Below are 27256 nucleotides of genomic sequence, written 5' to 3' on the forward strand. Positions count from 1 at the left end.
TCTTTAAGTCATTCTTGCTGGACACAAGCCGCTATGAATGTCAACCAGTGTGAAGCCCTTCCCTAAAACGCTTAGCTCCCAAGAGCGTTACCCCTGTGTCCTAGGCCCTTGTCAGAAACCCGTCAACGCTGGGTCCTCCTTCCGGCTCTGTTCTGTCACTTCCTCCCCGGTCCGTTCATCCCCCGCTCCCCCTCCCCCTTTTTCTTTTGCTTCAGTAGTTGCTTGTATCTGTGACTCTTAGGTTTCAAATCCTTTTCGGAACGAGGTGAGGTCCAGGTAATGTGAGAATGCTCTTCCGGCCCCGGTTCCCTCCAAGTGTCCCCAGGTTTCCACGGCCTTCAGAACACCTGTCGCAGGTTGTAACAGTAGTGCGGCCGTCACTTGGCAGCTGCTGCGGGCCAGGCCCCGAGCTCGGCGCTTCCCGGGTACGACGAGCGGTGGGGAGGGAGCGGGCGGGATTCGGGCAGCAGCGGGCGCTGAGCCACCAGCCGCGCTCAGGCCGAAGTGCAGGGTTGCGCCGGCCACCTGCAGGGTCCTCGCGCGCCAGCTCCGCGGGACGGCGCGTCAGCGCTTGCCGACTGGCTGGTGGAGCCGGCTCCGGAGCCAATGGGAGCGCGCCTTGTTGTGAGGCGCGCAGCCGGCAGGCGCGGGGGTCCGGCGGACAGGCGGTTGCCGTGGAGACGCCTGGTGAGTTCGCTGGCAGCGGGTTTGGGGCGGCCCCGGGTGGGGGCGCGGCTCTGCCCGCCGGGGGCGGGGGCTTGACGGGCGGCGGGCGCGGGGTCCGGCCGGGCGGACGCTGGGGCTCCTCGTGGGGAAACCGAAGCCGGGACCCGGAGCGGCCCGGCTGGGCCACGCTGCCGCGCGGGCCTCTCGTCGCCTCCTGCTCGTCCCGGGGGGCTGAGAGGGGCTCCGCGTGGGGGGCAGGGGTCACAGCGGCCGCAGTGGGAGCCGCCGTCCGGTCTGCGGCTGCGGTGCCGGGCCCCGCGCTGACCACCGCCTCGCGTCCTTCTACTTCACCTTCACGGCGGCGCTGCGCGGTGAGCGCCCCTCACGGGGGGCCGAAACTGAGGCCGAGAGGACGTGAAGCCGCTGGTCCCGAGTCCCCGGCTCCCCCGCGGGCCATTGGCTCCAAACTAAAAGCCTTGACTGCCCCACCGCCCCGAGGAGGTGGACCCGGGCCGGATAGAGCTTCCTGATGCTGGCAGGTGTCTGCACAAGGGGCTCTGGGGACCCCTTCACCCTTGGGGGCCTGGGTTACTACAGATCGTGCTGTGTATGCGGATTCCATGCGGCTGGGCTTCCTTCTGGGTGACTCATAATCGTTCTTAGAACTGGAGTATCCTCGGAGTGGTCTCGTTCAGGGGTCGGCAAACTTTGGTTGTAGATATAATGATTTTTATAGTAGTATTATGTCTTGTGGCTATAGTAAGCATGAGTATACTTAAAATAGTATAAGTATTCGGGTGCTATACTTTACTGAGTACTGTGGTCGCAGCCAGACAGTATGTAAGAGAGTGGTGGTGTTTCAATAAAATTTTATTTAGGGACACTGAAATTTGAATTTTATGTAAGTTTTATGTAATTTTCACGTGTCACGAAGTTTGTCAACCATTTAAAAATGTAAAAATCATTCTTTGCTCTTGGGCTGTATGGAAACAGAAGGCTAGTGAGCTTGCAGACGCCTGATTTAGTCCAAAGACTCATGCAGTAGAGGAAACTGAGACCCAGAGGGGGTATCTTATGCCATGTCAGTCACACAGCCCGGTAGTGCCCCAACTGAGCTTAAGACCTATTCTTCCCGACTCCCAGGCCAGAGCCTGCTAGGAAACATCACCACTTACCACTGGATCAGGGTATGAGGTGCTCAAAGTGTGCTGTTGTTATGTGTTCTGAAGGACATGAAAACTATAAAGAGTTTGAAAACTTGTGAGGTTTAACTCCTGAATGTGCTGTTCTGAGAAAATACAACTGTTCTGCTGGGAGACTGAGAAATGAGTACCAGATACTTCCCTTCTCACCTTTATACAGTAGCTTTTTTTTTTTTTTTTTTTTTTTTTAAACTCCTTTTTGTGGTTTCTAGGGTTTGTGGTGAATAATATGGCTATGGTCCTCATTCTCACATTGCTTACAGATGATAAATATATAGTCTCAAATGGTTATTTCTTTGTAAAGTTTTTATTTTAAACTACTTTGTGTGTGTGTGTTTTTATTGAAGTATAGTTGATTTACAATGTTGTGTTTCAGGTGTACAGCAAAGTGATTTGGTTATACATACATATATATCTATTTTTTTTCAGATTAATTTCCCTTATAGGTTATTACAAAATACTGAGTACAGTTCCCTGTGCTATACAGTAGGTCCCTGTTGGTCATCTATTTTATATATAGTAGTGTGTATCTGTTAATCCCAAAGATATTTGTATCTTTTTTTTTTTAGATTACAAATATAAGCAGTATCATATGATATTTGTCTTTCTCTGTCTTACTTCACTTAGTTTAATAACCTCTAGGTCCATCCGTGTTGCTGCAAATGGCATTATTTCATTCTTTTAAAAAAATATTTATTTAATTTATTTAGTTTCCTTCTTTTTTTTTTTTTTGTGGTATGCGGGCCTCCCCCTGCCGCGGCCCCTCCCGCCGCGGAGCACAGGCTCTGGACGCGCAGGCCCAGCGGCCACGGCTCACGGGCCCAGCCGCTCCGCGGCACGCGGGATCCTCCCAGACCGGGGCGCGAACCCGGCTCCCCTGCATCGGTAGGCGGACGCGCAACCACCGCGCCACCAGGGAAGCCCAGTTTCCTTATTTTGTTTTTGTCTGCATATGGTCTTAGTTGTGGTACGCGGGATCTTTTGTTACAGGGTGCGGACTCTTGGTTGCGGGGCGTGGGCTTCTCTCTAGTTGTGGTGCGCGGGCTCCAGAGTGCGTGGGCTCTGTAGTTTGCGGCAAGCGGGCTCCCTTGTTGAGGCGTGCGAGCTCAATAGTTGTCACCCGTGGGCTTAGTTGCCCCGCGGCATATGGGTTCTTGGTTCCCCCACCAGGGAGTGAACCCGCGTCCCCTGCATTGGAAGGCAGATTCTTTACCACTGGACCACCAGGGAAGTCCCTCATTCTTTCTTTTATGGCTGAGTAATATTCCATTGTATAAATATACCACATTTTATTTATCCATTCATCTGTCGATGGACATTTAGGTTGCTTCCGTGTCTTGGCTATTGTAAATAGTGCTTCAGTGAACACTGGGGTACATGTATCTTTTCAAATTATAGTTTTCTCCGGATGTATGCCCGGGAGTGGGATTGCAGGCTCATTTGGTAGCTCTATTTTTAGTTTTTTAAGGAACCTCCATACTGTTCTCCATAGTGGCTGCACCAGTTTACATTGCCACCAACAATGTAGGAGGGTTCCCTTTCCTCTACACCCTCTTCAGCATTTGTTATTTGCAGACTTTTTTTTTTAACACTTAATTTTTCTACATTTATTTATTTATTTATTTTTGGCTGTGTTGGGACTTTGTTGCTGCACGCGGGCTTTCTTTTTAGTTGCAGCGATGGGGGGGCCACTCTTTGTTGTGGTGGGTAGGCCTCATTAAGGTGGCTTCTGTTGTCGTGGAGCACGGGCTCTAGGTGCGTGGCCTTCAGTAGTTGTGGCACATGGGCTCAGTAGCTGTGGCTCACAGGCTCTAGAGCGCAGGCTCAGTAGTTGTGGTGCACGGGCTTAGTTGCTCCACGGCATGTGGGATCTTCCCGGACCACGGCTTGAACCCATGTCCCCTGCATTGGTAGGCGGATTCTTAACCACTGCGCCACTAGGGAAGCCCTGTAGACTTGTTAATGATGGCCATTCTGACTGTATGAGGTGATGCCTCATTGTAGTTTTGATATGCATTTCTCTAATAATTAGCAATGTTGAGCATCTTTTCATGTGTCTTTTGGCCATCTGTATGTCTTCTTTGGAGGAATGTCTATTTAGATCTTCAACCCATTTTTTTTATTGGGTTTTTTTTTTTTTGATATTGAGCTGTAGGAGCTGTTTTTGTATATTTTGGAGATTAATTCCTTGTCAGATGCACCATTTGCAAATATTTTCTTCCATTCTGTAGGTTGTCTTTTAAACTACTTTAAGATTTAGAGAAAAGTTGCAACAATAATACAGTGAGTTTCCATGTGTCTCTCACGCTGCTTCCCTAATGTTAACATCTTATATAATCCTAGCACAATTATCAAAAACAGAAAACTAGTATTGATACAATATTATTAACTCAACTACAGACTTGGTTGGAATTTTACCAGTTTTTCCAGTGGTCTGTTTTCATCCCAGGATTGTATCCAAGATCCCGTATTGCATTTAGTCATTTCTCCATAGTCTCCACCTTAGTCCTTAACAGTTTTTTAGTCTTTTCTTAACTTCTTGACCTTGCTACTTTTTAAAAGTACTGATCAGTTATTTTGTTTAATAACCCTCAACTAAGGCTTGTCTGATGTTTTCTCATGATTGGAGTGAAGTTATGCATTTTAGGCCAGAATAACACAAACATGGTGTCCTCAGTGCATCATATCAAGGAGTTCAGGAGGTAGTAACTTGTGTCATTACTGGTGATGTTTACTTTGATTGCATGGTTTAGTTGGTGTCTGCCAGGTTTCAACACTGTAAAGTTACAATTTTTTCCTTTGTAGTTAGTAAGTATCTTTGGGGGAGATACTTTGAGAGGATGCAAATTCTGGTTCTGGCAAATCTCTACCCACTGACCTTAGCATCCATCTGTGGATCTTTGTGGCATTTGCCTAAAGGTAATTATGTTTCTTTCCTTCTGCATTTATTCATTGAAATTCAGTTGAAGGAAGAGCTTTTCCTTCTCTCATTTATTTATTTATTTGATTATTTATTTGTATCAGTATGGACCCAAGGATATTCATTTTATTCTGTGAGTTAAAGTCTAATCTTACCGTTATTTTGTTGCTTACTGTTTGGCTTTGGCTATTTAGAGTCTCCTTCAGGTTAGCCGCTGTGTCCTATCAACAAACCCTCATCATTTTTTTGAGTACTTACTTACCTTCTCGCGCCACAAGATGTTCCAGGCTCATCTTGTATTTTCTCTGCCCCAACCCTGGAATCGAAGCACCTTTTTGTCTTTAGCCTTGAGGTATCCAGTCAAGATACTGTTTTATACAGGTTTTTTCTTTTCTTCCTCATCCTCTTCAGTGTGGTTGTGTTATTTGTGATACAACAGGTTCATTACTAGTATTTATATTCCATTTTGGGTCCCCCCTAGATCCTAGTTGATTTTGATTGTTTATTTTTGGAGTGAGACACATGACCGTGGCTCTCAGAGTCAGAGCTGTGCACAAGGTATACGCAGAGAAGGGTCCTTCCCTCCGCATCCCCTCCACCTCATTCCCACTCACCTCCTGTAACTAACTGATCTCTCTGGTACCTGAATTATCCTTTCATGTTTCTCTTGCACAAAGAATAGATGGTTGTGTATTTTCTTATATCCTCTTCTTTCTTTTTTTTTTTTTGTGGTATGCGGGCCTCCCTCTGCTGCGGCCTCTCCCGTTGCGGAGCACAGGCTCCGGACGCGCAGGCTCAAGCGGCCATGGCTCACGGGCCCAGCCGCTCCGCGGCACGTGGGATCCTCCCAGACCGGGGCGCGAACCCGGTTCCCCTGCATCGGCAGGCGGACGCGCAACCACTGCGCCACCAGGGAAGCCCTCCTCTTCTTTCTTATATGAAGGGTGGCATGCTATAAATATTTGTATTTGCTTTTTTTACTTAACAGTATGTCTTGAAAATCACCCTGTATCTGTTCATAGATATCCTATTCATTTTTTAAAAATTATTTATTAAATTTATTTATTTTTGGCTGCTTTGGGTCTTCATTGCTGCACGCAGGCTCTCTGTAGTTGCGGCGAGCGGGGGCTTTTTTTCTTTGCGGTGTGCGGGCTTCTCATTGTGGTGGCTTCTCTCGTTGCAGGCTTCAGTAGTTGTGACATGCGGGCTCAGTAGTTGTGGCGCACGGGCTTAGTTGCTCTGCAGCATGTGGGATCTTCCCGGACCAGGGTTCGAACCCATGTTCTTAACCACTGTGCTACCAGGGAAGTCCCTCCTATTCATTTTTTAAAAAACAGTTTTATTGATATATAATTTATATACCATACAGTGCACCCATTTAAAGTTTACAATTCATTGGTTTTTAGTATATTCACAGAGTTGTGCAGGTATCACCACAATCAATTTTAGAACATTTTTTTCCCCCAAAAGGAACCCTGTGTCTATTAACACTCACTTCCCATCACCTCCTCCCCCAGCCCTAGGCATTCACTAATGTACTTTCTGCCTGTGTAAATTTGCCTTTTCTGGACATTTCATAGAAATGGGATCATACGGTGTGTGGTCTGTTGCTGCTTCCTTCACTGAGCATCATGTTTTCATGGTTCATCTGTGTTGTCAGTACTCCATTCCTTTTTATGGCTGAATAATATTCCATTGTACAGATAGACCACATTTTATTTATCCATTCATCAGTTGATAGACATTTGGGTTGTTTCTACTTTTTCGTTATTATGAATAATACTGCTATGAACATTTTCTCACTAATTTTGCAGCTGCATATTGCTTCACTGTGTGGTTGTATCATAGTTTATTTATTCATCCACTCTATTGTCTGTGGCCATTTAGGTTGTTTCCAGTATCTTGTAGTTGCAAACTGCTGTGGTGAATAACCCTGTGGTATGTATTTTTATGTTGTTCAAAGTACATCTTCAGGGTAGATTCCCAGAACTGCTGGGTTGAAAGGTAAGTGTAACAAGGTAACAAAGGTCATTTTGTTAGCTATTGTCAAATTCCTCTCCAGAGAGTTTGTACCAAATTGCATTCCCACCAGTGATGCCTGAGAGTAGTGCCTATTTGCCCACAACCTCACCACTAGTGTGTGCTTTCCTGCCTCACTTTTGGCCAATGTGGTAGAGGAGAAATGGAGTTTCAATGTCGTTTTAATTTGCATCTCTCTAATTATGAGTGAGTTCCAACATTTTTTCATATGTTTGAGAGCCAGTTGTATGTCTTTTTGTGTGCGTGTGAATTGTTTGCTCATGTCTTTTCCCCACTTTTCTATCCGGCGTTTGTTTTTCTATCCTTCGGGATTTTTTTTTTTAAACTTTGGTAAAGTATACTTAACATGAAATGTACCACTTTAACTGTATTTAAGCGTGCAGTTCCATAGCATTAAATGCATCCACGTGGTTGTGCAATCATCACCAGCACCAACCTCATCTTCCCAAATGGAAACTCTGCCCACTAAACAATACCTCCCCATCCTTCCCTCCCGCCAACCTTGGCAACCACCATTCTACTTCCTGTCTTTATGAATTTGCCTATTTTAGGTACCCCATATAAATGGAATCATAGTTTTGTTACTGGCTTATTTCCCTTAACATAATGTCTTCAGGGTTAATCCATGTAGCATGTGTCAGAGGGTCCTTCCTTTTTAAGGCTGAATCTTATTCACAAGGGTTCCAATTTCTCCACATCCTCGTCAGCACTTGTAAGTGCGTGTGTGTGTGTGTGTGTGTGTTTGTGTTTTACTGCAGTCTAGCAGATAACTCAACATCCTGGTCTATTTAATACTGTCCAGCAGAAGAAAATAACGAATTTCAATTTTAAACAAACGAGACAAAAGGAAGCAAAATCTCTCCATAACCCTTTCAACAAAGAACGGGAGCAGTTTGCTAGAGCTGCCAGGCATCAGTGTATGGCGAGGGAGGAGGGTGGGAGGGCACTGAGGGCACGAGGCGCGGGTCCCATGCTGGTCTTCAGGCAACATACGCTGCCTGGGTAGGGAGCAGGGGCGGAGGGAGGGCCTTTCTTCCTTAGTCCAGAATCTGGCAGCTGAATCGGTTGCTGTGAAGCCTGATCTGTCCACAATCAAAGGCACGTGTGGAAATCCACTCCCAGAGAAGAGTGAGTCCTTGGGGAAGCTGGTTTGGCCTCTGAAATGTCGACTGAAAGACACCACCCAGAGTTGACAGGGACTTCATTCTCTCCCTTCGCTCTTCACAGGGGCACTGCCCCTTGGGATGTGTGTGTGTTTTCCCTAGGTACAGGGTTTTAGTGCTATAGTTTCTACTTTTATCGTCTTTTTTTTTTCTTCCAGATTTTATGGTGGTCACAGTGCACATCGTAGCATAGTTTATGGTCAAGCAGCAGTTTCCAGAGTTAATCAACAGATTCTTTTTTCTAAATGTGGAACCCAGGAGATAAAACAGCTGTCAGCCTCGTGGGGTTTGAGTCTTCCTCGTCTGCGAAGAAGACTGTACTTTCTTTCTTCCTTGTAGGAACCCTTGGAGAACTCAGAGCCCATTGTGAAGGTCGTAGCTCTGAGCTCTGTTGGCAGTAGCAGTGGTCATTTTATTTTATACATGTGGAGCACGTGTTCAGTCTCTTCCAAGGCTCATTTCCACTGCCTGCTGAGTCCTTTGGGGCCTTCTGCCAGCCTCTCAGGTGGGACTTTTCCTGGCTTCCTCCTCTACCCTGACTGGCTTGTTTGGTGGTGCTGCCTCTTCCTCCCCCCACCAGCCCCCGCAGGCCAGAACCCCCGCTGTTACCCGGCACCCCTGCTGCTCCCTCCAGCCTCCCAGGGGCCCCGTTCTGTGAGTTTGCCTCCTGGAACGTGTCCCCCCTCTGTCCCCAGTGCCACTGCCCCAGCCAGGCTCCTGGCATCTCTTTGTTTAATAGCAGCACATAGTTCACAGACCATACAGCTCGCCTATGTAGGGTATACAATTCAGTGAGTGTAAGTGTATCCACAGAGTTGTGCAACCATCACCACCGTCAATTTCAGAACATTTTCATCACCCCAGAAAGAAGCCCTGTACGTGGTAGTAGTCACTCCCCATGTGTCCCTCTCCCCTAGACTACTCTACTTTCTGGTTCTGTAGATTTGCCTATTCTAGACATTTTGTATAAATGGAATCAGACAATATGTGGCCTTCATGACTGGCTTCCTTCATTTAGCGTATTTTCAAGGTTCATCCATGTTGTAGCAAGTACCAGTACTTTAATTTGTTTTATCACTGAATAATAATCCATTGTATGGACATACCACATTTTCTTTATCCATTTGTCAGTTGATGGACATTTGGGTTGTTTCCACCTTTAATCTGTCATGAGTAATGCTGCTGTGAACATTCATGAACAAGTTTTTGTGTGGACATGTTTTCATTTCTCTTGGGGGTGGAATTTCTGTGTTTTGACATTCTGAGCAATTGCCAGACGGGTTTCACCACTTTTTGTTCCCATCTGCAGTGGATGAGGTTCTGATTTCTCCACATCCTCACCAATCCTGTCATTTTTTTTTAGCAGATTTCACACTGGTCTGCCTACCTCTAATTTTTTTCCTTTTATATTTCCCTCTCACCCTCCAGGCCCCCTGCCTCTGCCTCCCCGCCCTCCACCCCACTGCTGTCCCTTCCTGGGGCTTAACACAGGGCTTCCTTCTTCACCTTCCTCCATCCCTTCAAATGACTTGTTCTCCACCTGTTGCCTGTGTTTCTCTTTATTTCATTCAACTTTTGAAAAAATAATTGTTTATCGATCTTTTACCTCTGCTGAGCAGTGAGCCCTGGGGGCAGATGTCGGTCTCACTCCCCTCTGTGCCTGGCCCCTGGTCTGGCAAAGGCAGGCACTCTGAAGAGCCATCCCAAGGCCCACTAGCCTGTGTGCCCAGAGCCAGGAGGCCTGTGGGTTTGGACATGGGTTCCTGGTGGCCTGGTGCTTCCCGGGCCCTCCCTCAGCCTGTTCTGCTTCCTCCATAGGAGCCGTGTGGGCTGGCACTGCCCTGCCGGTGCTGGGCAGTGCTGAGCGGCGCTGGGTGGTGTGCTGAAGCCTCTGACTATGGTATGTGCTGATGCTCACCTGCTCTGTGGTGCTCCGGGGCGAGGGGCGTGTTCTTGGATGGGCCCTGAAGGCTGTCCGAATGGGGCAGCCTTCCTCCCCGGAGGGCTCTTGGTACCCTCGAGGGTGTGGGTGCCCGCTCTCCTGTTGGGTGGTTTGCAGGGCCGCATCACCATGGCTAGAGAGGCACACGGTTATCCCATGTCATTGGAATCTGTTTTTCCAATGCCTGGGTCTTCTGCTGTGTCCGGCCGTTGCTGGGGTGTCCCCAGCCTGTTCCTTTTGTAGTGGACACGCTCCCTGAACAGATTGGTGTGGTTCCCTCAGAATGTCCCAGTCCTCCTTTTCCTCTGCATCTGGGGAGGCCGTAGCTGTTTGAGGCCGAGTGTGTTACAGAGTGTTGTGCGCGTTGTGGGTTATTGAAGAGACGAGACACGTCTCATCTAAAAGCAACTCTTCCATCAAACCTCTGCTTCTAGATTCGAATCGCAGCCTTAAATGCCAGCTCCACGGTTGAGGATGATCATGAAGGAAGCTTTAAAAGTCACAAGACCCAGACAAAGGAGGCGCAGGTGTGTGGTCCGTGGGCTTCTCTGCAGCTGGACCTTGATTCTCATTTCTGTGGGTGGCACCATGTTTCAGATGCATCCCGATGTCTCCTGAATGGGATTTTAGAGGAAAACCCTGTTTACAGAGATGGCTGGCTCTTCATCTCCTGTTTGACCTGCTTCACTTAGAGAGGGTCACGCTGAGGATGGTCACACTGTTTATTCTGAGTGTGCGTGGGCCCTTCTGCAGCCGGGGCTGGCTCTTCACTCAGCCGGTTGTCTGTGTGGGCCTCAGGAGCTGGCACACCCGGGGGACGGCAGCACGTCACTTTCCAGGGGGAGGCCCCGGAGGGTGCTGCCTAGCCCAGGTCTCACTGGCGGTCTGTGGGGAGCACGGATTCTTAGTCTTTCCTCTCTGCCACGAGGCCTGGCACCACTTCCATTCCAGCCTGCCTGCCTTCCTCTCCGCCGTCTCTCCCCCCATGTCCTACGCGAATGTAACAAGGGTTTGCTCTGGTCTTTGTTTTCCCTGGAATAAGCATACACCTCCCCCTTCTCGGGAGAAGCCAGGACAGTGTGGAGCCGTCGCAGACGCTGCTAGTCAGTGGTCCCCGGCCCTCAGGAGTGTCAGTGGGGCTCAGCCTGCCCAGTGCCCCCTCTACCCCTCCCGGCAGCGAGCAGGCTGAGGCAGAGCGGCACATAGAAAGCAGTGGAAGCCTTCCCTGCTCTCTCGGAGTCCCTGGGTTATTCCGGCTGGTGGGGCTGATCTCCCAGAAAGCGTCAGTGAGGCTCACAGAACCTTGGCATTGCTCTGCTCTGTGCCCTCAGCCTGCCTTCTGCTGTTGCTTAGACTCAGGTGAGCCCGTGCTGCTCGTGTCTCCTTGGAGGGCTGCTGAGGGGCTCTCCTCCCAGTGATGAGCTCCTGCGAGCTTGGAGCGTTAGGACTGTTTCCACCACAGAGCGTGCAGCTGACGAGTAACATGACCTTGATGGCAGCCCCCTCTCACACATTGTTGGCTTAAAAAGACAAACCTTTGTGCTGTGTGAAAATGTCTCCTGTCTTGGTTTGCAGGAAGCAGAGGCTTTTGCCTTGTACCACAAGGCCCTGGATCTGCAGAAGCATGACCGGTTTGAGGAGTCCGCCAAGGCCTACCACGAGCTCCTGGAGGCACGCCTGCTGCGAGAGGTGAGGCCCCAGAGGCCCTCTGCCCCCAGCTTCCCCGCCTGCGGAGCGTCCACCTTGCTGGCTTGCTCTGAGGGTTGGGTGAGTCCAGAGAAGCATGCAGAACGGTTCTAGGTGCAGAGTAAGAGCTCCGTAAATGCCAGCTGCTCTTCCTACTTGGTCTTCACAGCCACTCTGCCAAGTGCGGGTGCATTGTCCCCAGTTCACAGTGTGGAGAAGGAGGCTTAGCGAGGTGTTGTTGGCTCAAAGCCATGCAGCTAGTGAAGCATCAGAGCTGGGAGTGGCATGCAGGAGCTGCTGGCTGGCTTCCCGATGCTGTAAATGTCACCATCTAGGCTTGGGCCCTCAGGCATGGCGCTAGTGCCGGGAGGGTTCCCCCTGTGTCTTTTGGTGCCCAGACGGCCCGCAAACCGCCTCTGTGTGCTTGGAACTAGGGGGTCCTTAAAGGACATCTGGAGCCATGCTTTCATTTTCCAGTGGAGGGTGGCACCGAACTGGCCCGAGGGCCTGTGGCAGAAGCCAGCCCTGAAGCCAGGTGTCCTGCTGACTGCCGGCTGAGGCTTCAGGGCCTGGGTGTCACTTTGCTCCTCTGTTTGTTTTGTTCTCAGGCAGTTTCGTCTGGTGATGAGAAGGAGGGGTTGAAACACCCTGGACTGATGCTGAAATACTCCACGTTTAAGAACCTGGCCCAGCTGGCCGCCCAGAGGGAGGACCTGGAGACAGCCATGGAGTTCTACCTGGAGGTGCTCCCCTCAGCCGGGTCTTCAGGAGTTCTTGGGGGAGGGGTGGGGTTGTGGTCTCGTTGGTTGAAGAGTGTGTGGTGCTGTGTCAGCTGTAGTGCCCAAGGCCCCAGGCAGTGGGTGACAGTAGCAAGTTCAGAGAGGGCTGCATGTATATTCTTCCTCTGCCATGCAGGGCACACATGACCATGGGTGATTGCTTCAGTTCTCTGGGCCTCCAGGTCTACACCATAGAGTTGGAGTGATATAAAGAGGGTGCTGAACACAGAGCCTGACCCCTGGCACCCAGTACCTACTCAGAATCGTACTGCCATTATTTCTGTGAGGCCGGCTTACCTGTGTGGGCACCTCTGAGGTGCCAGCACCATGCCACGTGTTCACCCTCATGCCCTCTGGCAAGGAGGGCGTCTTTATCCTCATTTTAGGGATGAGGATACTGAGGCTGGCGGTCACGCTGCTGGGCAGTGTGGGAGTATGGATGTGAACCCGCGTCTGTCTCCCACCCATGCTGTTTCTAGAATCCCAGAAGGCTTCTGTATTTTCTTTTAATTCTACTTCTTATACTTCTTTTACATATCAAATATGTAAGGAGTACAGGTGTTCAGAGTGACAAAATGTATTAAGAACATGTTCTGAGTTAGATAAATTGGTCCACGTGACTTCCCTGTTATTCCTTGGGCAGTCTGGGTGGCTGGGCTGGTGCTGTGCCCTCCTGCCACCACGGATGCCCTCTCTGGGGAGCTGACTGAGTGTGCCTCTGCTGTGCTGCTACCAGGCGGTCATGCTGGACTCCACAGACGTCAACCTCTGGTATAAAATCGGACACGTGGCCCTGAGGCTCATCCGGGTCCCCCTGGCTCGCCACGCTTTTGAGGAAGGGCTGCGGTGCAATCCTGACCACTGGCCCTGCTTGGACAACCTCATCACTGTCCTGTACACCCTCAGCGATTACACCAGTGAGTGGGGCGTCGCTGCTTTCTGCCACGTGCTTGTGCATTGGGACCGAGGAGGGCAGGAGGCCTGGATGAGCTTGGAGCCAGAGTTAACACCTAAGGGCTTTCTGCCCCACCTTCAGGGGAAATAGAGATGCCTTTGCTTCCCTGCTTTACTCTGCTTGTCTTTCTTTCTCAGTTGAGACTTACCCCATACATTGTAGTAGGAAGCATGTCCTCTGAGCGGTTTTCCCTTCAGTCTCTCATTTTGTCTCTGCAGTGTCCCATCCTATGCCTGTTCTTATGAGTTGCTGACAGACGGCCTAGCGGCTGCAGCCTAACTCCCAATGCCGCGAGCTCACTCCCTCCTTTTAGCAGCTGGTCCTTCCACAGAGCAGCAGGGCTGCTGGAAAGATCTGTGCCAGACGGAGCCCTGTCTGCCTTCCAGTTGCTTCACTCTCTGACCCCGCCTGGCCCTCTGCTCAGCCCCTCATGGGCTGTCCCAAGGCGGGCGCTGTTGGGGATCTGGGCCTCTTGGGCCAGCTCCAGGCAGCTCTGTGGGAGGGCCCCGGGCAGGGCCGGGCGCAGGGCAGCTGGCCTCGGGCACAGGCGGTCCTGGCGCGGCCTGCTCATTCTTTTCAGGACAGACCTGCTGCCAGCACTTGTCCTCACGTTGAAGGTTACAGCTGGAAGGCTGACTCTTGGAGGCTTTTCCTTTTTCTAAGAGTGCATCGAGCAGGTGGAGCAGGATGGTGTAGCGGAGGCTGGGAAGTTGGGCCCTGCCCGCCACCCACGGGACTCCGTCGGTAGCTCTGTATAGTCAGGTGAACTGCGCGCAGCACAGGGCTGGTGGCGGGGTCGGCGTGCCCCAGGGGCAGGCTGCTGTGGCCCCTTGCGAGTTGTTCATGCCCGAGGTGACCCTGACTTCTCCCTCTGTCCCCAGAGCCAGCTCAGCCCTCTGTTGCCTCCTCCATGTGGGCCCGGGCGGGGGCGGGTGGCTTCTCCCTGCCCCTTTGCTGTGGGGCCTCTGCCGTCTGCACCCTCTGACCATCGCGTGTTTGCACGTGGGGTCATTTCTGGACTTGGGCCCTTGTGTCCCTCCACACAAACGTTCTCGGGCATGTCCTCCCGTGGATGTCCGCGCCCGTGCTTTGGATCACCCATTTTGACTCCAGTGCTTTCATCTTCAGTGACTGTGGGTCTCTCCCCGGGCTCTTCCTGGAGCTTGGGTGCCCCCTGGAGGCCCGAGCCTCAGCGTCCCGCCTTCTCTCCGACACCAGGCTCAGTTCTCTCTCCTGGAGAAGCCTCACTTGATAAGCTGAAGTCTTGGGAAGATGGTTTTGTGGGACAGAGCGGTGCATGTGTCTATGAGAGCTGCAGAACCACATCGAAGCCCCAGAGTATGAGCAGCCGGTACATGGGTGCTCGAGAGGAGTAGGCAGGCCTCCCTCTGCTGCGGGCGCGGTCAGCTCTGCTGCTGCTGACCAGCCCATCCAGAGGCTTGGTGCCCCCTGGTTTTCTCTCTGCTCCCACCACCTTCCCAGAGGAAACCATGTCCTCCTTCCGGTTAGGCGGGAACCTCTGGGCCCCCGTCCCTAGTTCAGTGGGCGGCTGGCAGGGCAGCCCAGACCGCCTCCTGCTTGTGGCGTGGGCACCGCTCTCCTGCTGCCCTTCTCCCTGACTTCCACGTGGCATCTCTGCTTCTGCTCCAGCTTTCCTTCCTCCTCCCCCGCTCCATCCTTCTCTGGTTATTCCTGATGGGAGTGCCTTGCACCCATATTTAGACTCTGGAGCTGGGCGGGGCACGGGGCTGTCCGGTGCCCAGGCAGAGAGGAGCTGGCGGCTGTACTCCAGTTTGCCGACAGCTGGTTCCCGAAGGGTTTCCTCAAGGTGGGCTTGCTGGGCTGAGGGTCTGTGTTTGATGCCCATGTTTCCCCAGAAAGGTTGTTCACCTGTCCTCCCTGGCAGTGTGGGCCTTTGCCCCTCGACCTTGGTATTATTATTTTCAAAAATCATTTCCGATTGGATGGATTAAAGTGGTGTCTTGTTGTCATTTACCTGGTGTTTCTTGGACTCCAGAGCAGGGACTACTTCCTTGGCGTCACTGGCAAGGCCAGAGAGTCAGAGTGCAGCTTGGAGGTCATGCCTGTTTCTTTCCTGGCCAGCTTGTTTGTACTTCATTTGCAAAGCTTTGGAGAAGGACTGCCGCTACAGCAAGGGGCTAGTTCTCAAGGAGAAGATCTTCGAGGAGCAACCGTGTCTCCGCCAGGACTCCCTCCGGATGTTCCTGAAATGGTGAGTCTGCAGCCCGCCACCTCCTCCCCCAGCGACTGGGGGCTGTTGAGGCCCCCCACTTGGCAAACGGCTCTGATCTGCTTGGTTTATTGTTTCCCTATGCGCCTCATATGGGCGGTGCCTCCGCCTGTCTGCTGCCCTCCTTCCCTGCTGCCCTCCTTCCCCGCTGCCCTGCGGCTCTTCTCTGGGTGCTCACGGCCGCCTTGTTCACCTCGCTCCTCGCTGCCCACCCTACCCCTTTCCGAGGCTGTGCTTCCTGTGTTGCCCGGCCCGCCTCTAATCGGGCCACCATGCCTGCCTCCGGGATGAGGCTCGTGCTCGGCAGCATCGCCCAGGAGGCCCTTTGCAGTCTGACCCCCCAGTTCTCCTCCTGCTTCTCCCTCCCCCAAGAGGAGAGGTGTCCCAGGGCCCTGCTGTGTCCTGTCCAGTCCCACACCCTGGCTCCCACAGTGCCCTCACCTGGAATCCCCACTTCTCCCCATTGTGTCTTTGTGCCCCTTCGTATTCCAAGCCCCACATCCCCTCTTGGCAGCTTTCCAAGTTCGGGCTGCCTCGCTGCCCATCCTCCAGTGGAACCAACTCCTGTGCCCTCTGGTATTTCCTTGGCCCTGGGAGCTCACCGGTTGGGAGTTAGTGGTTATTTTGGTGTTTATCCCTCGTAAGACTGTGCCTCTTATTCACATCTGTCCTGAGGAAGCTGACCTTCTTTGGAGAGGTGGTTGATGAGCATGTAGGACAGATGATGAGTCCGTAAGTGGGTGGCTCCACGGGGGAGCCCTGTGGGGAGGAGGGCACGGGGCAGTGGGGGCAGGTCTCGCCGGGCCACCACAGGCACAGGTGTGCCTGTGGGAGGTGTCCGGGGCCTCAAACTCCCACCCTTTCTGTTGATTTCCATAGGATTTGGTGAGCTTGGCTGGTCTGATGACCTTTTTTGGGATGGGTAGGATGGGAGAGTTAAATCCTTAAAAGGTTTTCAGCAAATAATTGAAAGCAGCATTTAATTTTTCTGTGGCTTTTCTGCCATTACTATGATCCTGTTAATACAGATGAAGGTAATGAATTGTAAGCGGATCAAAGGGCGTTAATCATTTCTAGTGTAACATGGGTATTAAGAATGCTAATGACTGCCCTTTCCAGCCCAGACTCAAGTGGTTATTTTATTTGTAGGAAGAATTAATACAGATTAAAGGATATTAACTGCATCCCTCTGTGTAAGGTTTCCATCTTGGCTCTAGTGTGGCACGGTCACTCCTCTCTGTCTCACGCACTCTCAGTGACATGTCCATCCACGAGGTGTCGGTGAGCGCGGCCGAGTCGCAGGCCATCATGGACGAGGCCCTGGGGCTTCGGAGGAGGCGGCAGGCGCTGACCATGCACGAGAAGGAGCCAGACCTGAGGCTGGTGCAGCCCATCCCCTTCCTCACGTAGGTCGTCTGGGTCTGGTCTGCCGGGTGGCCACTGGGCCCTGCTTGGGAGGGGGCTGAGCCTGCCCGGGCTGCTGCCGCGGCAGGAGCTGGGTGCACATGGGTGGGTGACTGCAGTAAGCAGGCTGGGCCTTCCCCGGTCGAAGTCCCTCTCGTTGCTGTCCTTGACCCATCACCTGCCATGTTCCTGTAAGCCCCTCTCATCTGCCCACCCTAAGGGGAGAAGGAAACCAGCATTAGCCAAGCCCTGGATGGGGGACACCAGGACTCAGAGAGGCTAAAGGTGAGGGGGGCGCTGATCCCAGGTCCTGGCTTCCTGATCTCTAGTCCATGCTCCCCTGCTAGGGCTGCTCGGCACCCTGGAAGGTGGGCCTCAGCGTAGCCCCGGGAAGGGTGGTCCCTGGAGTTGGGGTCATTTAGCCCTTCGGTGAGGTCTGTTCCTAACATCCTGACATTGACCCTCGTGCCTATAAGTTGAGAGTGTCTCGTATGTGGAGGCAAGTCATGTGGTGACCCGCAGCTCCCCACCAGATGGGGCAGACCTGGGTCCAGCCCTGGTGCCCTCGCCGGGTCATTCTGTGCCACTTCCTGGAAAAGAGGGAGCAGCATCCCTCTCTTGTAGGGTCATCATGATGATTGAATCGAGTGCTCGAGGGTCGTGCAGAGCCAGCACGCAGGAGGGGCTGGCTCCGACCCATGTTACTGCTCCTACTTGTTCGTTCCCACATGTTTGAGTTTCCCAGGAAACTGGAGGCAGTCCCAGGGGTACTCAGTCACCAGAAGGAGGGGCAAATGTGCAAAGCTGACAGGCCCCTCGAGGAGAGAAGTACAGCACCGAGAGCTCATAATGGGGTCCGCACTGCTCCGGGGGTTGGGGAAGGCTTAGAGCCAGAGCTGGAGTCTGGCAGAGGAGTGGGCATGGATCAGGCAGAGGGGCTGGGGGGTGTAAGTGGGGTGTTTCTGGGCAGAGGGAAGCCTGTGCAAAGACCTTGTGGTACGTGGGGGGTGGTTTTGTTTGCAGAACTGAAAGCAAGCTAGCGAGGTGAGAGTGCAGAGGGCAGGCGGGGGTGGGGGGCGGCGGGGTTGTGGCGGTGCCATGAGGCTGGGCGCCACTGAGGGGACAGGCGGAGGCTTTGGGTTTTAGTCTGAGGGCCTGGGAAGCTGTTCAGGGTTGGAAGGGTGAGTACGTCATGCTACACTGTGTCATACCATAACACAGCATGACACACAACACAACACATGACTACATGTAAAACACAAAACAATAGACAGCATACAATATAACACATGCTACACCTCACCACAACAGGGCACACAACACAACTTACACACAACAAAACACACGACAGTCTCATTTTGTATCCAGCAAGCCCCGGCCCAAGAGCTGTACAGCCCCTTTGGACCATATCCCTGTCAGTGTTCCTCCCCCAGAAAACCAGACTAGTGGCAACAGGACAACGACACTGTCGTTTTAAAGATTCGACCTTGTAGGGAAGGGGTTTTTGAGTGAGTCTGTGGTTTCTCTGTGTGCCTGGTAGGTCTGAAGGGGCCTGGGGCTGAGATGCCTCAGGGCTTCTCCTGCGGTCTGTCTAGCGGGTGTGGACTCTGCTCCAGCCCCGGCTGCTCCACCTCAGCCATCAGTAAACTGAGACCACCCCGCCCTCATGGAGATGGCGGCCCTGAGCTCCGGGCACCCCGTGTTGTGTGCTGATCCGGGCGGTGACCCTCTCCCTGCAGCTGGAAGTGCCTCGGAGAGAGCCTGCTGGCCACGTACCACCACCTCACCACCTGTGAGCCCCCGCGGCCCAGCCTCGGCAAGAGGATCGACCTGTCCGACTACCAGGACCCTGGCCAGCCCCTAGTGTCCTCTGCCGTGGTGGCACCTGTCAGCGTGATCCAGCCGAGCCCCGTCAACGCCAACCCCGAGGTGACCGTGGCAGAGCCTGTGCTCTCTTACGCCCCCGTGGCCACGGCCAGCTTCCTGCTGCACAGCCCCAGCCTGTTGGAGACGGGCATCCCCGCGGGTGAGCAGGCCTTGGGGTTGACTTCGGGAGAGACCCCATCTGCTGAGCAGGAATGAGAGTCGGGGTGCCCTGGCCTCTTCAGAGGGACGGGTCCTGCTGCTGCTCCTGGCCCCACAGGGGAGCCTCTGGGCCTGCTCACAGGGCCTCCCTTGTCAGGGGTCGCTTCTGCATTGGGGCCCCTGCAGGGAAGGGGTTGGCCTTGGGGATACAGCTCCTCAGACCACTCGATGCCCAGTTGCTCAGTCCTGGGGTAGAGTTTACTCCTGCCTGTGGCCTGTGAGCTGGTGGGTCCCTCTGCTGGTTCTGCTCAGTCGCGCCCTGCCCCCAGTGCTGCTGTGCACTGGTGTTCTGGGTTCTTTAGCTTTAAGAAGCAGTCAGCATAGTTACCGCCGTATGTGGTAGTATATGTTGGAATGGTTTTATTGGTTTCTATTTATCATTGGAGTTGTAAAAAAATTTCAGGCTAAAGTTCCTGAGCCTTTCCTTGATTTTTGTGTCACCGATGAAGAATATCTGGCAGTTAAGGAAGTTTCTGAATGAACCTGTATATGATTGTTTTTAAGTTTTTAACTTAATCATACATGACACCCCTCTCCTCCCTGTATGATTTATGCGACTCTCTTGCCCACATCATGTCACTGGGCCATGGCGATGGACAGAGTCAGTGTTATTGCTACTTGCTCTGTTCCATCCCAGGCCAGCCAGCGGGAGGGGTAGGGGGATGGGGCATTTGACTCTGAGACCCTGGCGTTCTGTAGGTGTGGAAAGTATCCTTGAGATCTGGCTTTGGGGCTCTGAGTTGGAGAAAGGGGTGAGACTTAAGCGGTTTGGAATGGACTTTTCCCAGGCTCCTTGTTAGAGCAGACAGGAGATTTCCTGAATGTCAAAGAAGCCACAGGTTAAACCTGCAGGCAGGGTTATTATAAAAGAAGGGACCGAGTGCCTTGTGGTGCATTTCCCTAGCCTACCTCTTGTGAGATTTCAACGTACTCTTTTTGTGAAGGTGATGTTTCTGGGGGAGATAAATCCAAGAAAGGGGTGAAGCGGAAGAAGATTTCTGAGGAGAGTGGGGAGACGGCGAAGCGGCGGTCTGCCCGCGTCCGAAACACCAAGTGCAAAAAAGAAGAGAAGGTGGACTTCCAGGAGCTGCTGGTGAAGTTCTTGCCATCCAGGTATGGTGCACTTTTTCTGTTTTAGCAAAGGAAGCACACAAACCTCCTGCCTCCATCACGTCTCTGGTTCCGTGGCCGCCCTCCCCTCCAGGCATGTCCTCCGTCTTCTTGTAACATCTGTACAAACGGCCAACGCTCGGGTCTTCCTGGACTGGGGGCTTGGGTTTTCTTGCCTCTCCTGCCTCTGAATGTCCTGAAGGCAGGAACCGTGAGTTTTGCGTCTTTTGGAGCTGGAGGTGACCCGCTCATGCCCCTGGGCCTTCCCTTGTTGCCAGGAGGCCTGGGGCTGCTGCTCCTCAGGTGCAGATGTGGGGACAGCCCGTGGAAGGGGCCGCCTGCGCTCAGGGAGGGCACCTGCTTGGCTTCTCCAGGCTCGGCAGGGTTCCCTCGAACTCTGAGAAGGTGGATGGTGGGCTCAGGAGTTATCCCTTGCTTTCACTGGTTCGCGGTGTTCCTCAGAGGAGCCTCCCGGGAGGAGATGGGCCAGGGTGCGTGGAGCTGGGGGGGCTATGCCCCAGTGCTCCTTCCCTAGGTCTTTGCCAGCCCCCATGCTTTTGGTCCTTGCCCTGTCACCTCCCTCAGATGCTCCGGGACCTTGATGCCTGAGCCTTCCTGGGGTTTATGGTGCCAGTGCCGGACTTCTTTAATGCCCTCACTGAGGGCAGAGAGCAGTCAGTCTCTGCTGGTCGGGCATCTCTCTGCCTTCTAACGTTTGGTGGGCATGTCTTGTCATCTGGGGCTTCCTCTCTTACCCCTTGTGTCTTTGTGAGTTGACTCCATTTTATTCCTTTCTGGTTACTGGAGTGGAGTTTGGGAGGTAACCACGTGTGTTACGTGAGCACATGTCCCAGGAGTCCTCAGCTAGCATTTTGGCTCGTGACAGTAGGTTTCAATGGTGATGCATCCAAGCGGAGGAGGAGGAGGAGGAGGAGGAGGAGCCAGGATCTTTAGGTGGATTGTAAATCTGTTTTGCCACAAGGTTCTTGATTTTCCTAATTTGCTGCCTTTCCGTTTTTGTGTGGTGAGAGGGAAATGCTCAGAAGTGGAGCTGTTCTCAGTGAGTGGAGGACGCGGGCTCTCTGATCAGTTCCTCCCTAGCCACCCCTCCAAATGCAGGTCTCCCTTCCAAGGACTGCGAAGAGGAGGTGCCAAGGGGCCCGAGGACAATTTCCCCATCTCCCCTCCGCTCTTTGCCCCGCCCAGGGCCTTGCTCCCCAGCCGCCTTCGTGTGGAATAGTGTCTACCTTCTTTTTTATTCTTTATTTCAACTGCTGGTTTCCTGTGTGGTTTTCACGTCAGCTTCCTCGAATCGTCAGGCAGGGGCACACGGTGGCTTGCTGGGCGTGGTCCCTGGGGCAGGGGCGTGCAGTTGTACACCAGGACGTCGGGAGGCACCTACCTGTCCACCCTTGGCGGAGTGGCGGGCTCGGCTAAAGTGGAGTCCCTGGGGGTGTCTGAGGTGTGGTGCCTGCTGGGAGAGGCCTCCCTGGGCTCAGAGAGCTATGAGGAGCTGTGGAGGGGCTGCCCACCCACCCACTTTCTCCTCGTCCCCCAGGCCCCCCTCGGGCCTTGGCACCTGGAGGCCTGGCCGACTCTGCTGCCCAAGTGGAGCCTTTCGGCCTCTGTCTCTAGCTCTCCGTGGGGCTGGGGCCAGCCTCGGGTCCAGTTCAGCTCTCCTCTCTCTCAGGGGAAGGTGTTGGAACATGCGCCGTGGCCTTTGCGAGTTCGGTGTGTTCTGTGCAGGTTAAGAAAGCTGGACCCCGAGGAGGAAGACGACCCCTTTAGTAACTACGAAGTCCCGTCAGAAGCCAAACTGGAGAACTTCCCAAGCGTCGGGCCCCACAGGCTGTCCTTCGACTCAGCCACGTTCATGGAATCTGGTAGGACCCGGGCACCGCGGGCAGTGCTGTGAGGACTCCTTCCTCCCATTCTCCTGGAACCCGCTCAGGCCGCGTGCTGGGGGGACGGGTCTGGGTGGTTTTTCAAGGGTGGTCCAGGGGCTGCCTGACTCTTTCCTGCCTGAGGTCTGTGGTCAGCTAGAGGAAGGGGTTGCACTGGAGTGTCCTGGCTCACACTCCACCGTGCTCCCCTAGGGGTGTGGGCTTTGCCGGTCGAATGGGTGCATCGCAGCTCTTGGGTACAGCTGGGAGCTGTACTGCTGTGCAAGGCCACACCCAGGGGTCAGCCCTCTCGTACCCGCCTGGGCCTTGGAGGTTCAGACAGGTGTGCCCACAGCCGTGAGGCCCGCCCCCAGCACCCCCCTGGGGCACATGGGCTCTTCGCACTGGCACCTGCTCTCATCTCCCGAACAAAATGGGGCCCCTGGCACGGAGGGTCCTCTGTTGAAGTCTGGTCACTTCCCCTGCTCCGGGCAGAGAAGCAAGACGTGCACGCCTTCCTTCTGGGGAACCTGAGCAACGGGGGCATCCTGGAGCTCATGATGCGCTACCTGAAGAGCATGGGCCACAGGTTCCTGCTGCGCTGGCCACCGGGCCTGGCAGAGGTCGTGCTCAGCATCTACCACAGCTGGCGGAGGCACAGCGCCAGCCTGCCCAACCCGCTGCTCAGGGACTGTGGCGACGGGCACATCCAGGTTGGCTGGCCAGGCGGTGGGCAGGTGGGGGCCAGGCGTAGGCAGGGGACCTGGGCTGCAACTGCAGGTGGAGGTGTGGGGTTGAGACAGGGGGCGGGTCACGGGGGAGGGAGGTTCACGAGCGGGAGGAGAGCAGCGGAGAGGCTGGAAGGTGGAGGCTTGCTGTGTTCTAGGCGCCAGGGACCGTCGCTACCCGTTTTTTCAACAGGTGAGGAGACATAAGTGCAGAGGTGGCGGAAGGCTGCCGAAGGGGTGCTGGGGGCTGCCAGCCGTGGGGGCCGAGCCTACGCGCTGCCCTCTGCAGCCCAGGCCCTTGCACTCAGTGCCTCCCAGGGCCAAGGGAGCCAGGGTGCTTTGGCCCCTTATCCCATGAGAGGAGGAAGGCCGCTTCTGAGGAGGCAGCACTGGGAGCTTTCAGGGCCCCCTGGGTGGTATTTCTTGCTGGGGGCACAGAGGTGGAGGAGCTCCAGGTTCACAGGTCCTCAGGACCGTGTGGGTCAGGGGCCCCTGGCGATGCAGCCTCCACTGGGACACCCCAGGGACTGCCTCCTGGCAGCATCTGCCCAGGCCCGCTCCCCCAGGCCCATCTGCCAAGACTCTCCCAGGTCCTCCTGAGTCTGTTCCAGTGTAGATCCACGTGCCTCTCCTTATGTCCCAGCAGGGTGGAGCGGTGGGAGGGGCCAAGGCTTTGGTCCCTAGACAGACCAGCTTGGTTATTTCCCAGCTGTGCCCGTTGGCCAGGCTGGCGCCTCCTCACTGCTAAGTCTCAGCTTCCTGGTCCACCCAGGGAATGACGCGCCCACCCTGAGGGCTGTCAGGGTTGAGTGCCTGGTGCTCGGCAGGTGGCAGGGCTGCCTCTTCCATAGGACAGTCCCCGAGGACCGAAGGCGGGTCTCCCGGGTCCTCCCGAGTCTGTTCCAGTGTAGATCCATGTGCCTCTCCTTATGTCCCAGCAGGAAGCCAGTGATTACCACTTAGGAAATGGAAAGTAGGTAGAGGGAAACTTGATGTTCTCATCAGAGTAAATTTTAGTTTAGGTTCATTCCATCCCCCGCCCTTGACCTATGTGACCCTGTTCCTGACCATCCGCACCCGTCCTGCAGGACATGATGCTGATGTCCCTCTCCTGCATGGAGCTGCAGCTGGACCAGTGGCTGCTGACCAAGGGCCGGAACTCTGCAGGTAGGTGACCTTCCATGTTCTGCGTGGGGTGACTTTCTGGACCCTCGGCAGCCGGGAGGGGGCAGAAGTTGGGGGCTGAGTCACACCTACAGGGGGCGCATTTCCTGGGTCGGCTTGTCAGGCCAGGAAAGACCCGGGGTCTCTGAGAAGCAGCTGAGCCCCAAGGGAGCCGCCTGCCTGCTTCTGTTACTCAGGATGAGGGACGTGACATTTCCGTTTTCTCAGGTTATCACCTGATACCTTATGCGTCCCCAGTCATTGTCCCAGGTGATGTGGATCGTTCTGACTTAAACTACTACCTGGTGAGCAAAGATATGCTCCAGATCAGTCTGCCGGATGAGGGCCTCTAGCCCCAGGGTCTCTGTATCCCCATCCAGCCCATCTGGCTCTCTGCCGCTCGGGGGCTGTGAGGCTCCAAGGGCTCAGGGCTGGGGGCAACCTCAGGGAGCAGAAGGGTGTCTGGGCCCCACACATGAAGTTGACTCCTTCTGGCCTGATGGTTTTCAGTGTCTCCTCGGAACTGCCCTGCGGGTGTGGTGAGCGGCAGGTTCGGGCCCGACTTCCCGGGAGCCCACTTCCTGGGAGACCTCCTGCAGCTGTCATTCGCCTCGTCCCAGCGGGACCTGTTTGAGGATGGCTGGCTGGAGTTTGTGGTCCGCGTGTACTGGTTGAAGGCACGGTTCCTGGCGCTGCAGGTTGGTGTGTGGTCGGCTGCTTAGGGAGGATGCGCTGGCACCCAGCGGGAGGGGATAGAGCTGGCCGCGTGGTGGAGGGTGTGTGTGCGCACGTGTGGTACCTGCCTTGGCACTGGGTTCTGCATGAGGAGGTGGGGCGTGGTGGGGGACGTGCAGCACCTCAGAAATCCCGACGCCCACCATCAGCACAGCTGTAGCACCACGAGGGGCCTCATGGGCCCCCTATAGACCCAATGAGGTTGCTTTGGAGCCTTGACCCTTTCCTTATGTTTCCCGAGAGAGCCTGAGCGCGTGTGCAAATGGGTGCAGAGTTTTTTGGGAGGGAATCACTGCCCATCTGTGTGAATGGAGCTTGTCTGGAGGGCCCAGGAGGGCTGGCTGTCCCCCAGCCCCTTGCACACTGTGGCACCCAGTGCCCCACAGTTGGTTCTGGAGCTGGGACAGGCCTGGGTCTAGTCGTGGCTCTGCCAGCTTCGCTCAGGATCTGGAATAGATACTCAGCCTTGCTCTGGTGTCCCGGTGTCCTCACCCCCACCACGAGAGTCACGATGCTCCCCTTGGAGCTGTAGTGTGAATCATTTGTTCATGCGTTCATTCAGCAGGTGCTTACTGAGCCCCACCCCCTATGTAGAGGGGATGGTAGTAGTTGGCTAAAACCACCCTCATGGTGCCCCCAGTCTGGTGGGCTCAGGGGGCAGGCACCTGGTGCAGCACAGCAAGTGCCCCTCCTCTGCCCAGGGAGACATGGAACAGGCCCTGGAGAACTATGACATCTGCACGGAGATGCTGCAGAGCTCCGCTGCCACCCGGGCTGCGGCGGGAGCCGAGCAAAGAGACGTCGTGATCCGCCTGCCCAACCTCCACAATGACTCGGTCGTCTCCCTGGAGGAGGTAAGTGGGAGCTTTTTAACGGTGTTTTCTTGGTCAAAGGCCTGACTTGTCCGTGCAGACTAGGAGAGCGGCCCACGTGCTGAGCAGGGCAGGGTGGGACCCGGGAGAGGCAGCTCTGAGGCACAGGGTGCCATGGACTCACAGGCACACCCCCTGATGGAGTGCTCCTCTTGGGGGCCGGTGGCTGGGAGCCGGGGTGGAGGTGTCTGCCCACAGGGTGGAGAATGGCTCTTGCTCAGCTCTCTGGCCTGCATGTGGCAGCAGCCCCAGAGGAACGAGAGGAGAAGCCCCGTGGAAGCAGACCAGTGCTGCTCTGGCCCTGGGGTGGGTCAGCGGTGTGTGGTTCTAATCCTGTCGTCACTGTGCAACCTCTGACCGCATGCCCACAGTTCCACATCTGTGACACATTCACATTGGCTGAAAGCCTTCAGACTCTTGCAGAGTGGTTTCAGGGCCAGGCCTAGTGCAGTGCCCCTGCTGCCCATATCCTGCAGTCCTCCTGTGAGGAGAGGGTTCGGGGGTTGGTGGTGTGTGCCAGCCTGTGGCCTGGGATCCCTAGGTCTCTGCAGCCCTATGCTCCGCGGTTCTAGGAGTCTGGTTTGCTGAACTGTGGCCATGAGGCTGTCTAACTATTTTCACAGACACTTTCTGGAACCCTTCTGCTTCTGTGGTAGTTTTGTTTTTTGGTATATTTGTTCTTCAAAGACTTGAATGCCTTGCTCTTAATAAAAATACTATTTATAAAGTATTTTATAAGGTATTTACTTGCTGTAAATACTTCTCGGCTGGGTCTGTTAAATGCAAAACTCTGGGGGGCTTCCCTGGGGGCGCAGTGGTTAAGAATCCGCCTGCCAATGCAGAGGACATGGGTTCGATCCCTGGTCCGGGAAGATCCCACATGCTGTGGAGCAGCTAAGCCCATGCGCCACAACTACTGAGCCTGCACTCTAGAGCCCGTGAGCCACAACTACTGAGCCCGTGTGCTGCAACTACTGAGCCCGTGTGCTGCAACTACTGAAGCCCGCGCACCTAGAGCCCGTGCTCCAGAACAAGAGAAGCCTCTGCAATTAGAAGACCGCGCACCGCAATGAAGAGTAGGCCCCGCTTGCCGCAACCAGAGAAAAGCCCGCACATAGCAGCGAAGACCCAACACAGCCAAAAATAAAAAATAAATAAAATAAAATAAATTAATTATAAAAAATGCAAAACTCTGGCTGCATTCAGGGAGCCCATGATGGCTTGGTCGTCAGGCAGTGATTCTGGGCCTTTTCCAGATCGACAAGAACCTGAGGTCGCTGGAACGGTGCCAGTCACTGGAGGAGACTCAGCGGCTGTACGAGGCTGGCGACCACCGGGCCGTCGTGCGCCTGCTCCGCCCCACCTTGTGCCCCAGTGGGTTTGACCGGGCCAAACACCTGGAGTTCATGACATCTGTGCCTGAGAGGCCGGCCCAGCTGCTGCTGCTGCAGGTGTGTGCTACCCTGGCCCTTCTCCTGCTTGTGCCTTCTGCTTGGCCGGAGTTTCTTCTCCAGGGCCTTGGAGGCAGCCCTGGAGAAAGTAGAGAGAAGTGGAGTAAAATCCGCCCCCTCGGGCACCGGGTAGACGTGGTGAGAATATACAGGGGGGAATTGGAACCTAGGGCTCTGCTGGGCTCGAGGTGAGCCTGCGCCAGGCTCTGAACTTCCACGT

At 54.3% G+C, this 27256-nt stretch overlaps 1 protein-coding gene across 7 annotated transcripts in view; it reads left to right on the forward strand.

The window, feature by feature from the left end:
* Positions 1–631: 631 nt before the first annotated feature.
* CABIN1 (calcineurin binding protein 1) overlaps positions 632–27256 on the forward strand; it is a 101697-nt gene continuing 75072 nt past the window's right edge. For 2 of the 7 annotated variants that reach the window (XM_055080792.1, XM_055080793.1), the window contains exons 1-18: positions 5567–7540; positions 8331–8496; positions 9810–9891; positions 10368–10460; positions 11509–11622; positions 12228–12362; positions 13135–13315; positions 15457–15586; positions 16280–16336; positions 16861–17010; positions 18748–19034; positions 20038–20206; positions 21950–22086; positions 22582–22799; positions 23903–23981; positions 24489–24676; positions 25415–25567; positions 26842–27036. In XM_055080792.1, coding sequence (XP_054936767.1) covers positions 9889–9891; positions 10368–10460; positions 11509–11622; positions 12228–12362; positions 13135–13315; positions 15457–15586; positions 16280–16336; positions 16861–17010; positions 18748–19034; positions 20038–20206; positions 21950–22086; positions 22582–22799; positions 23903–23981; positions 24489–24676; positions 25415–25567; positions 26842–27036 — 2289 coding nt within the window. In that variant the 5' untranslated portion in view covers positions 5567–7540; positions 8331–8496; positions 9810–9888. Of the gene's footprint in view, positions 688–5552; positions 7541–7810; positions 8497–9809; positions 9892–10367; positions 10461–11508; positions 11623–12227; positions 12363–13134; positions 13316–15456; positions 15587–16279; positions 16337–16860; positions 17011–18747; positions 19035–20037; positions 20207–21949; positions 22087–22581; positions 22800–23902; positions 23982–24488; positions 24677–25414; positions 25568–26841; positions 27037–27256 lie in introns of those variants that run through there. The other 5 variants (XM_028479904.2, XM_055080790.1, XM_028479906.2 and 2 more) reach the window with 5 other exon arrangements.

The sequence above is a fragment of the Physeter macrocephalus genome, chromosome 19 (assembly GCF_002837175.3).
Source record: "Physeter macrocephalus isolate SW-GA chromosome 19, ASM283717v5, whole genome shotgun sequence".
Lineage (NCBI taxonomy): Eukaryota > Metazoa > Chordata > Mammalia > Artiodactyla > Physeteridae > Physeter > Physeter macrocephalus.